General features: G+C 46.7%; 1 protein-coding gene across 1 annotated transcript; it reads right to left on the reverse strand.

The window, feature by feature from the left end:
• Positions 1 to 9,327: 9,327 nt before the first annotated feature.
• On the reverse strand, positions 9,328 to 10,227 carry TMEM158 (transmembrane protein 158). The gene has a single exon (XM_042817339.1). It carries the CDS (start codon positions 10,225 to 10,227, stop codon positions 9,328 to 9,330), a length of 900 nt encoding a protein of 299 aa, XP_042673273.1.
• Positions 10,228 to 12,290: the final 2,063 nt, after the last annotated feature.

Below are 12,290 nucleotides of genomic sequence, written 5' to 3' on the forward strand. Positions count from 1 at the left end.
AATGACTTAACTGGGAATTTAAGCAGCTTTTTAATTGGAAATGACCTTAACTTCTGTTATTCATTACCATAGGCTTCTCACTATGTTTTTTATATGATAGAAGAAAGATAGCAATAGAGACAATATGACAGCCAAGAAGATACTAAAAATAGTGCTGTTTTCAGCTGAATCATAGATTATCTGATGAACTTAATTAGGAAATGTTCAAAAAGTGATCATATTCCTGTCACTATGGTAAAAGACCTTCCAATTACAGCTATGCTGGGGCTGTTCTCATGGCAATCAGCAGGAGCTGCATGCACAGTTCTCAGATTTATTTTTAAAAAACCAATTCATTCAGTTTATGCTTCAGGACTTTTGTTTTTCTTATAATGGCAAAGCCAATGATGTCTGCTTCACTGTGCCCTGCACATGTAGCAAAAAAGATTAGCCAATGTTGTTTTCTTTCTGTATTTAGCAGTGGGAGGAGAGTAAATCACTGTGACCCATTCCACCCACTGAACTTCAGTTAGCATTGGGCAAAACCATTATCAGTCTCACTGGCTGAACTCAGGGACGGGAACGCTAAACTGCCATAGGCACAAAAACATTCCAGTTGTAGGAAGAAAATGAGAGCAGCATCCCTCTGCCTCAAAGCAGCATGGACTAGTGCATGTGAGTGTTACGATCGCAATGCCGGGATGAGAGGATGTAAGTCTCCAATTAAGAACTGGCATTACATTTGTCAGGGGAATCCACTCTCACACCGCTGTAGCTAGAGCAAATACTATGGAATTATAATCTATCTGCATGGCATAGGAGCATTCCCAAGGCAACTTTTCATAGTAAAACACTGGGAAAAAAAATTATAGAACACACCAAAAGGGCCTCGAAAATTCTCTCACACATTAAAGATATCAGTACATAGAATCCTGAAATAAACTATGTTGGAAAAGACTTTCAAGATCATCAAGTTCATCCATTAACCTTACTTGCCAGTTTCCACAACTAAACCATGTCCCTAGGCACCATCTCCACATCTCTCAAGTACATTCAGGAACAGGGACTCCGGCACTTCCCTGGGCAGCAGGTTCCAATGCCTTCCATGAAGAAATTCTTCCTGATATCTGAGCTAAACCTCCTCTGACCTAACTTCAGAACTTCCTTGCACCCTATCACTTGTCACCTGAGAAAAGAGACTGATATCCACCTTAACATAGACTCCTTTCAGGCAGCTGTAGAGAGCAATGAGGTCTCCCTTCAGCCTCCTCTTCTCCAGACTGAACAGCCCCAATTCCTTCAGCTGCTCCTCACATATCTTGTTTTCTTGTCCTTTCATCAGCTTTATTGCCCTTCTCTGCGCACACCTGAGCAACTCAAATCCTTCCTGGAGTGAGGGGCCCAAAACTGAACACAGTGCTTGTTGCATGCAGAGGGACAACCACTGTCCTAGTCCTGATGGCCACACTATTTCTGATGCAGGCCAGGATGCCATAAGCTGTGACCAGCACAGATGCACTAGCTTTTGTGAGAAACCGTTGTTTGGAGCTGCTGTAAATTTATTCACAGTAATATCCACTGTAATTGTTCTTCCAGGGAGAGAAGGAAAGGCCATGCATGGCTGGAGAAGAGGAATGAGGCCTCTGTCTTCGTGCTCTTAGCCACTAAGTGCTCCTTACAGTTAGAGGGGTAGTGTCGGAACTCTCAGACTTGGGGAAAGCACAGGACAGATGCAGAGCTCTTGGAGCAGAGGAGGGCCACTAAGATGATCAGAGGGCTGGAGCACCCCTCCTGTGAAGAAGGGCTGAGGGAACTAGGCTTGTTTAGCTTGCAGAAGGCAAGGTGCTGGGAAGACCTCGTTGTGGCCTTCCAATACTTGAAGGGAGCGTATAAACAGGAGGGAGAACGAGGGTTCTTTACAAGGGTTTATAGTGACAGGACAAGGGGAATGGTTTTAAACTGAGACAGGAGATGTTTAGGTTAGATATTAGGAGGAGGTTTTTCACACAGAGGGTGGTGAGGCACTGGAACAGGTTGCCCAAGGAGGCTGTGGATGCCCCATCCCTGCAGGCATTCAAGGCCAGGCTGGATGTGGCTCTGGACAGCCTGGTCTGCTGGTTGGTGACCTGCACATAGCAGGGGGTTGGAACTGGATGAGCACTGTGCTCCTTTTCAACCCAGGCCATTCTACTGTGCTGTGATTCATTCTATGAAAATATAGACGGAAAATATAAGACGGAATTGGAGATGCTCATATTCCAAAAGTGGGTTTCTCTGTGTTATGAAAATGATTTGTCCTGACATTGTTAAGTGTTTTATATGTCCTGGAGGAAAAGAAAAAAATTGAAGAATTCATGGTATGTATTGCCTGAAGAAAACAGTTTCCAGTTTCCATTTAGAAGCAACTGTATTGCTGGCATAATTAGGCTCAACTGACATTCCCCAGAGAAACCGATGAAACAAGTAGTGCAAGAAAAGAAACGAAATAGCCCCATGATTAAATCTCTGCAAGCTACCTCCACACCATTTTTTTCATATATTTACCTCCTAGAAAGTATTTCATGCACATTGGGGGATTCTTTCATATACTTGTGGATTAATGAGAATCTCTTCCAGTAACATTCATCATGTAGTAATGATTTGTTTTTAATATATCATCTCACAGCAGCACCTTTCAGTGGGAAAAGCATTTCCAGAGCACAGCTATTGCCTGGCTAAATTGTGGATAAAAATGTGTGGAATTAATTTAACAACTTGAGGCTGAAACATTGTTCTTCGGTGAGAAAAAGAACAGGGCAGGAATAAAATCATGGTCATGTTTTGCATTTTTATTGTCCTTTGCAAGCTCAAAATGCCATATGGGATTCAGCAAATTAATCCATTCACTGCCTGAGAAGGGTGAATATTATTTTCTCTACAGATAGAGAAACAGAGACAGGCAGACTTGTGTTTTCAGAAGGCTTGAGCGCTCACAGACATCAGCCTGAACTGTAGATACATATCACTTCAGAAAAGGAGGGCTGCAGCGTGTTGTCCTGGCTGGAGTCACACACCAGTAAAGCCAGAATGCTGCTAGACCAGCGCTGGAAGAATCCACCGAGGCCCTCTGTTTGTATAATTTTTCCATGTACTATCATCCATGCAAGGGCCTTCTGCTTCTGCAGAATTCAAGCTTCAACTGAAATGTAGTGTTTCTGACACTGTACGTGTGTGCCTGAGCTCAGTGCAGCTTTTCTTGTTGGTGCTCTTCTAAGTGAGATCACTGTTTCTCTGGCTGTGCAGAGCTTTCTCAAGGTGGGAGACACCTGTGCTTGGTTAGAAGAGAGAGAAGGATGAGGTGCATCCTGCACTGCAGTCAATAAATAAGTAAATAAGAAGGAGCAGATCTTGAGAATGATTCATTTTCAATGACAGAAGAAAAAAACTGAGTGAAACTCAGGGTACACTGACTATAAGATATGAAGATAAAGTAAGCATTCTTTCAAATACATGAGTGATGAGATACTTGCAATACAGATCATCAACATGCCATAAACAGCATACCAGCATGTAGTCTAGTCAACAGCAGCGGTCTGGCCTGGGAAATACAGTCACACCAGCACTATTTCAGTTCAAGTGAAAAACTTTAATACAATTCTAGTGAGCATTCTTGTGCTGGACAAAAAGAAACACATGCCTGTCATGGATCAAAGCAAGATGTGATGCAAGAAACTTACATATTCAATAAAAACAGCATTTAGCACGTTTTCCTTACAACTTCAGAGAACATCTGAAGAATGCTAGACTGGAGAGTGTGAGCAAGAGAGTGCCTTGCCATTTTGCTGTATGGTTTCCAGCAATATCTAGAGTGATTTCTTTCCTCTTTTTATCTACAGTACGGAGGTTCCACCCCTAATTTTCCTTTAGTCTCCCATTTCTTCACAGGTTCCTATTTTCTTTCACCATCATTTTTGTCATTTGGCCAAAACTGCAGTCCATTCTTCAGGTAAAACACTGAAAATTTTGATAGAATACAAAGCACGGGATCAAGCTCTTCATTCCCTTTTTGCACTATTATCTTAATTGCTGTTTTTCCCCAGTTGGTATTTCTCAACTTGTTTGCAGAATGCACTGGCACGTTTACTCCTTTTTTTATGCTTCTATTTCTTGGTTTCCTTTATTCTTCGGTGTTCTGCATCTTCATTTTAACCACTTCATGTTGCTTAGCAACACCCAGAATGACACCAGCAAGGTAAGGTCCCACTGCTTCTAGCAAGTCTCATCATACAAGGAACAAAAAACATAATTTAACTTCACACCCCCTGTAAATACACTGGTTCAGAACAGCATTGATCTACAATTTGCTTCATTAATCAGGTGTTTTTCCATGAAAGTTAAGAACAAGTCAAACACAGGGAGTTTCACAGGATATTTGAATCTCACAGTTTTATTTTGACACCAGTAGCTTGTTGACACAACAAGAAAGCCAAAATCAGAAGTAAGGTTTTGGTGACTGGCTTCGCCAACGAGCACATCAACAGACCCCTCTGGTTGTTATACTGATGAATATTGGAACATGTTTGGTTTGTGAGATCTAATTTGGCTACAAATCTAATTAAACACGATGCAGACATCTCTAGTAAATCCCAAATGTTACTGCAGTCTGCTCCCTCCCTTGGCATATAGAAGAGAACCAAACAAACAGGCTAAGCTAGATTATGATTATTTTTTAATTTGCAAAAGTTTGGAACACTTATTAAGCCTGAATTATTACAAAGGAGCATCAAGAAATGCAGTTCTTCATCTGTCATTGATCACTGGAGAGAATGCTGTAATTAGAACAGCTTACAAATTGAGGATTACAAAAGTGTCTTTCTTCTCACAAAATCACTTTTGCAAAAGACTCATATGCACTTCTGATCTTCCTAGAGATACTCCAGTTTCGAAGGAAAAATGGAAAACAATGTTTTTGTCTTAAAACATGCTTTTAAATGTGAGTTACCGCTTTAAAAGATTATTTATGCTTTTAAATCTGATTGTTTGTGATGGATGTTTCCATATCTCCCCATAATCGTGGAGCAATTCTTTGAAAAATCAAGGCCTTTCCCTGAAATACGCTGTGAAAGAAAGTGACATTTACTCAATGAAATGCATTGAAAAACCATTGGCATTTTCAAACCAGCTTCAGAAAGAAGCTGATTTTCAAACCAGCAAAGCTTTACACTGTACCAAGAAATCCCAGCTTTAGACTTACTTAGAAACAATGTGTGTAAGAAACAGGGAGGAACAACAAGGCACTACCTACTTTTGCATCTAGATACACATCTTTAAAATAGACTCTCTGATCTTTAGTCATAGCAAATTTCAATTAACTTCATCATTTGATTTCACTGGGCTTTTGTTCAGCCCCTGGGATCGTGTAATGGAGGCCCTGAGGACACTTCTATTCAGCAAGCTGAGGTCATGATGAATAATACTTACTCAGACAAGCAAGGCATTTAATTAAAATTTTTAGGGCCTGGTTCAGTAGCCCTTACTCACACTGAGTAATATTTACTGCACAATGGTAGTGTTGCAGCGCATGTTAATCACTGAAAGCACTAATGAACTGAGCCCTGAAGAAACGACAGTTCTCATCTTTACCCAAATATGGATATCAGTGCCCCAAATATTCACATATATCCAGACATATAGAAACTGCTCTTGATTAGTAAATACCTATTGAACTGCAATATACTTACATATTATACAACTGCAATTGCACTGCATGACATCTTCATCTTTTTATCATGGGAATGCGTGTGAAACCGAGTAACACCAAAACTGTATCCATGTTAAAACTAATATTCATCTCTATGCTTCTAATATACCTATAAAACAGAACTAAGCAAATATGTGAGAAAGAGAAACATATTTCTGGTGTCAGAATACAGAGGAAATAAAAGTATGGCAGTCTTAACAGCAGCATTTGAGCCATTGAGTACCTCCAAGTGCCGAAGATCTCTCTAGAGGGAGTTCCTGGTTCTTGGAATGAAAACATAATAATCCAATTTAGTTGAATTACATGAAAAGGAAATTGACAAATTGCCCCTGTTTCTAGGTATCCCTTACCTTCCAGTAAGCACATACATAAATAAAGTCAGGCTCACGTACCAGGGAACGCAATCAGACAAATAGTAAAGGAAAACCAGTACAACTTGTTCAGTATTATTTGTTTCTCACCACCCTTTTTCTGACCTGAATAAATTCTCAGATCTATACATATGAATACATATGTACACATACGTCCACCCTGAATATATGAAGGGGTATATGTGGATGGCTCTGCTCTGATGCTGGCCATGCTGACAACAGGCTTCAAAAATAAATCCAAATGAATAAAAAGGGCTTAGAATCATCCTCAGTAAAGCAACAATAAAACTCCACTGCCACTGAAAGAGAAAATAGATAGACATTTCAGTGTCTGGAGTTGGAAGCTGCAACTAGCTGGCATGGCGTTGTATCATTTTACATCACTTTGGGCTTGAATCTTCCAGGTTTAATTCAGACCAAACTCCCATGGATGCAGAAGAAAGCGGTGATAGAAAGGACACCATCTGTTGTTACCCCAAAGCAGTGGTTACCAAGGGGCACAGCAGCAGCCACAGCTTGGGAAGCAGGGTTGCTGATTGATGCTGGAGCACCACAGCAGTGCCCAGAAAAAAACGACTATCTGTGTAATGCATTTCCACAACGACCACTCCAGCCCATGGCTGCTGATACTCACTGCCAGGTCAACTCTGGCCCATCAGCGATCACCAGGATTCCAGAATGGCTGCAGGTGCCAAACTGCAACTGTCCTCAGGAGAAACTGCTGCCACCTCACTGCCAGCTGAGGCTGGGAGATGTCAGCCTATGCCTGGTGCAGGCAGTACTCTATGCCCTCTGTTGTGCCAGGCAGTCCTTGCTTACAAGGGACAGAAACACCTGTCCTCTGTGAAGGGGATGTGCAAAACCCTTCTGCAGTCTAAGAAAAATGCTTTCTTTAACTGAGAAGTGCTCTTTACACTTTGTATCCAAGATCAGTAGTCCCTGAATGCCTCCCACAATGGCAGTGCCTATTTATGCGGTTTGTATTCAAGCTGATGTTGGCAGATGTTCAAAGACACAGTACCAATTTTAGAGTTCTTAGTAGGTGTATAAGAACAGCAAATAAAAAGCCTTTAATAACTGAAGCTGCCTGCTCCTGACAGCAGCATCACTCCCTTGCTTATGCTGATGTAATTCAGAAAGAAAACATCGGCACATCACCGGTGAAACCAGGATAAGCAGGAAGAGATTATAACCTTGAGTACTATGCACCACAGCACAACTTCAGCAGGAGTTGTTAACTCCGACTAAATGCACCTCATTAACACAAAATGCTTTCCTGTCACGGCCACGTTTCCAATAGTTATTGAGTATGCAGAGCGTTTATCTTTTGGGAAGGTGTTTAACATGACCTGATTCTCTCGGTAGCCTTGCCTTTCGTTATGAAAAGGCTTGTATCTCACACAGGTCATTGCAGGCAAATAATCGCACTCCAGCAAGATGCATTTCTGTGCATCTCATCTCAGATGCAGTCAGAACACACAGTGCAATGTGCCCTTCGCTTCAACAGGCCAAAAGCAAACTTCTCGTGGCAAGCAGACCCTCTGCTTCCCAAACAGCCCCGTGGCTACATTTACTCCAGGGACATGCAATCAACAGGAGAAACGGTGGGTGTTGAGGTAGCACAGTGACATGGAAGATTTTAAAATCTTGATTTCATTTATTTAGGCAGTTTATCAATCTGTTTTTTATCTGCATTTTCTTCCAGATATTGCAAACACGGAGCATGCATTTTTGTTATTTTGTTCTCAATTAAAAAATATAGGAAAAAAAACGTCCTTGATCAAGAGAATCCTAAAAATTCAATCCTTCCAGGTTTTTAATCCAGTCATTTCCACCAGACCGTGGGGAAGGAAGCATTACAAATATACCAGATTAGCCTCCGAGTGAGTTTGTATGTTTCCAACAAATTAAAGACGCTGATGTTGACAAAGGAAAGAGAATTCCTATCGCAAGTCTTTCTCATTTAGCTTATATATTGATTGCAGAAACTTCAGCTGGACTAATTGTGTCTAAGGCAAGTGAAACAACTTCTGGTAAGGCTGAAGAATTCCAAGCATGCACCAAGCGACACTTCACACCATGCAACTGCCTGCTTGGATAGGGAAGAAGAAATCTTGCAAACCTTTCTTTCTTACACGCTTGCACAATCTAGCTGCGAACCCGCGGTTTCTCTTCACTCTCCACCCCACAGACTTTCCGTGAGCAACCTTATAGAATTGGAGCTGAGAAAGAAGCACCACATCACAATCCCTTCAGCACATGCGCTGGGTCTGAGCTGCTGTTGTGGAATGCACTTGGTGGAGGTAATGAGATTCACCACTGTGCTGCTTGTAGAATGTCTCAAAGACCTTACAATGATCTTCGCAGGACCAAAACCACCCAACCTCTAACTGGTGAGAAAGCCATAGTGCTTGAGCCGAGCCAAGCAAATACCCTTGGAGGACCTCCAGAACAGACATGTTCTCCATCCCACCTCACCCTGATGTAGCTATACGACCTTAACATACTGCAAACATACGACAAACACCATTCAGAAAGGGCTTACAGCTCCCCTTTTCACCACCAACCCCATTAACAGGCTCTCACAGGGAAAGATGAGCTTTGAGGACAGGTTGGAGACAGGTTGGCTTAACTCTCACATCCATCCTGGTGGAAACAGACTCACAAAAGTCTTAGGAGGTTCTTGAAAGAAACCTCTGTATTAAAAGCCAAATAACGTGGAGATAACGGTAATAAACACACACTACTTCAGCAGGGAAATACAGTGGAAAAGGTTCGTTCAACTTCAGCAATAACAACAGACACACTGCTTCAGTTCTAGACCCGCCAACAGGAGACGTCCCTTGCTGTAAGTAACGAGAAGACCCGCTCAGACTGCGCTCATACACACAAAGAAAAACCGCCGACTACAGAAAATGCGGTTGAACGGGAGGGTCTTTTATTTTCTGCGTAGATTTTGGAGGGGAACGCTTTTTTTTTTTTTTTTTTTTTTTTCTTTTTTCTAAAAAGTTGATTTAAAACGGTTATTAAAGGTACAAAACGAGCACACAGGATGCGGTCGTGGCGGCGGCGGGGCCGAGGGGCGCGGGGCAGCGGATCCCCTGCGGCGGCCGCTCGCGCAGCGCACCTTCACACGCTTCACACACGAGAACAAACGCGGCAGGAGGGGCAGCGCGCACAGCCCGGCCCGCCCGCGTCCCTCACAGCACACGACGAACGATGGGGGTCCCGGGATGGCTACTTGCTGGCGGCCGCGGCCGTGCCGGCGCTGCGGCGCTGCTCCATGCCGTTGGGCAGGAAGCCGGCGATGATGGGCACCGGCCAGATGAGGGCGGCCACGCTCCACACGATGATGACCAGAGTCATGAAACACGCCACCAGCGTGGACTCGATGGGCTTACGGTTCATCCGCCAGCCCGGCTCGCCCTTCAGCTCCTCCAGGCTGAAATCCAAGCAACAGAAATTGAGCGGCTCCCCCTGCAGCCAGTACTGGCCGGGCTCGGCCGCCGGCGGGTAGGACAGCGAGGAGGCGGCGGGCTGGGGCTGAGGCTGCGCTTGGGGCGCTGAGCCCCGCAGCCGCCCGACGCGGCGGCCCCGCACCCAGCTGCAGCCCACGCACAGCCGCAAGTCCTGCTGGGCGCCGCCGGCCGCCAGCCCCAGGTGGTCGATGACCAGCGGCGGCCCCACGCGGTGAAAGGCGGCGGAGAAGAAGGCCCGCCCGTGGCTGTTGGTGGAGAAGAGCAGCAGGTCGCACTGGATGCCCAGCGGGCGGCTCCAGCGCACCAGCAGCGAGCTCAGCATCTGCCGCTGCACGCTGATATTGCAGTGCGGGTCCTCGGCGAGCTGAGGCTGCTGGAGCCGCGGCTGCTGCTGTTGCTGCTGCCCCGAGGTGGGGGCAGAAGGGGACGGCTCTCGGCTGGGGGTCGCCGGCGTGCCCGGGCTGGCGGTGCCGCCGTCCTCCTTGCTCGCTGCCCCATCGAGGTCCATCTCGAGGCCGGCCGGGGAGCGGGAGGAGGAGTTGGCAGGCGGCGAGAAGAGCTCCTGCTCCTCCTGCCCGCCGGCGGCCGCCGAGGGGCTCCAGCCCTGGCAGGGCGGCAGGCAGGCGGCCAGCAGCGCCGGCAGGAGCAGCGGCAGCATGGCATTGACTTAGCGCCGGAGAGGAAGGCGAGGAGCAGGAGGAACAGGAGGTCGCATGGCGCTGCCGGCCGCCACCTGCGAGAAGAAGCACGCCGATCTCGCCGAGAGAGCGAGAGAAAGGGAAGGAGGGTGGGGGCAGGCGAGGGGGTGGGAGCGGGGCTGGGGCTGCCGCGGCGGCGAGCCGAGCGAGCCGGGAGCCTCGGTGACGGCAGCGGCTCCCCCTCCCCGCCTCCTCCGCCCCCGGCCCGGCCCGGCGGCTCCCGGCGGGCGGGAGGAGCCTCGCGGGCGGCGCCCGCGGACCGGGGCGGCTCTCGGCCCTCCTCGTCCGCTGCGGGTGGCCGAGGCTCCCGGTGTCCCGCCGGCCCGGGGCACGGAGCGGGGCCGCGGCGAGTGGGCGAGCGGCCCGCCGTGCTCGAGCCCGCGGGCCCCTTCGTTCCTCCTCTGCCGGCACCGAGGGCAGCTTCGCGGGAGCTGCCCTGCCTGGCGTCTTCTTCCCTGCTCTGGAGCCAGGGGAGGGGGAAAGAGGCTGCTGCGCGAACGATGGGGTGGGAGCAGCAGGTGGGAAGGAATCGCATCTAGGAATCGAATTTACACGCTTTCTTTTTCGCTTCAGAGGAAACGCGGTGTTCACCCGTGGGATACGGTGCGGTGTTCGGGAACCTGCCGCGTTGCTGTGGCGATCCGGGTTCGGAACCGGGAGCCGCTCCGCAGCCGGCGGCCGTGGCACTCCCATCACCGCGTGTTGCCCTGCCGGGCCCCGCCGCACTGATTGAAGCGTGTAGGAGCGTCCCGAGGAGCACAGAGGCAGCGAGTAGCTAAGCTAGCTGTGGGACTTGTGTGCATTGTTCGGAAGGCTGCTTTGTAATCGGGAGGTTGCAGTCAGTCTCGGTACCCCGGCTTGTTTTGTCACTCCGTGCTGCTGTAGCGTTACTCTTGACACAGAGCCTTGGGAAGGGGCACAACGGGTCTGTCACAAACGATGAACGCTCATAGCCTTTACCTCAGGCTATGAGGTGGGGATAGTTATGTTTTCCTGGCAAATGTTCAGGACTACAATTCTTTTCTTTGCCTTTGTAGACCCTTTTTTTTAGACAGAAACGGAAACTGAGCGGAGGAATCAGTACAGAAAATAGGTTCCGAGTATGTATGGGACAACTGATGTAAACAACAGAACTGAACTCCATAGGGCACTCACTCCTTCCAGGCTGGCATTGGTCCCCTGTCAGAGTCACGGTGAGGGGGCACGCGGGCACCTTCTTACGTGGAGGAAGAGTTAATGCAATATTAGCCCCAACTATTTCAACTGAGCAAGGGTAGTGAATGAGACTGGCAAGTAAATTTTACATTTGCTGCAGTTCAATATGAATGAATGCAGTGAATCAGTTCTGTCTCCAAAGTCATTCCTGATATATCATGAGAAAACATGGAATTGCTTGCTTTCTATGCAAAAGAGACCCAGGCACCAGAATTGATTCATATTTGATTCCAGATCAGTCCAAAGGGTGTTGTCTACGAGATGTTTATTGTTTGTCTGGGTTCTTAGTTTGGCTTATTGCAGAGCAGTGTGCCTGATGAAGCGTCCAAAGGAAGCTGTCTGATTCCAGAGGGTTCTTGTTCTGTTGTGACAATACAGTTAATGCAATTTTCAGTTCTGTTTCAGTGTCTTTTATTCAAGAGATCTCTGATACTTTTTGTTGTCATTTGAATGTGTATCTGCATCTCTTGATGCCCTCTGTCATATCCAAAGTTCTGTGCTACCAGTTTTTATGTCGTAGCTTGTCTATGGACCCCAAAACAGTTGAAACAAGTGTACTGGTCTGTAGCAAATAATACCAAAATTCTGCAACCACTCCTGTGTATAAATCACATCTCATTGGGATTTTGGCACAAGGGACTGGAAATCAAACTAAACTTCATAAATAAGATTGGCTCCTGAACACTTGCAGTGTGTGGGTGGGAAACATTCTCAGGCAGAGCTTCAGCTCTTTTGGTCAGAACTCCCAGCACCCAGCTGAATGCTGCCAGGGGTATTTGAGAGGATGCTTGGGAAGGAAGAGTTGAGC

Source organism: Centrocercus urophasianus, unplaced genomic scaffold, assembly GCF_019232065.1.
Source record: "Centrocercus urophasianus isolate 14NV4802_14NV808 unplaced genomic scaffold, USGS_Curo_1.0 seq_16, whole genome shotgun sequence".
NCBI classification, from domain to species: domain Eukaryota; kingdom Metazoa; phylum Chordata; class Aves; order Galliformes; family Phasianidae; genus Centrocercus; species Centrocercus urophasianus.

What these genes read in the sequence shown, in the direction of transcription:
- TMEM158 (XM_042817339.1), bottom strand. Translation starts at nt 10,227, where the DNA reads ATGCTGCCGCTGCTCCTGCCGGCGCTGCTGGCCGCCTGCCTGCCGCCC.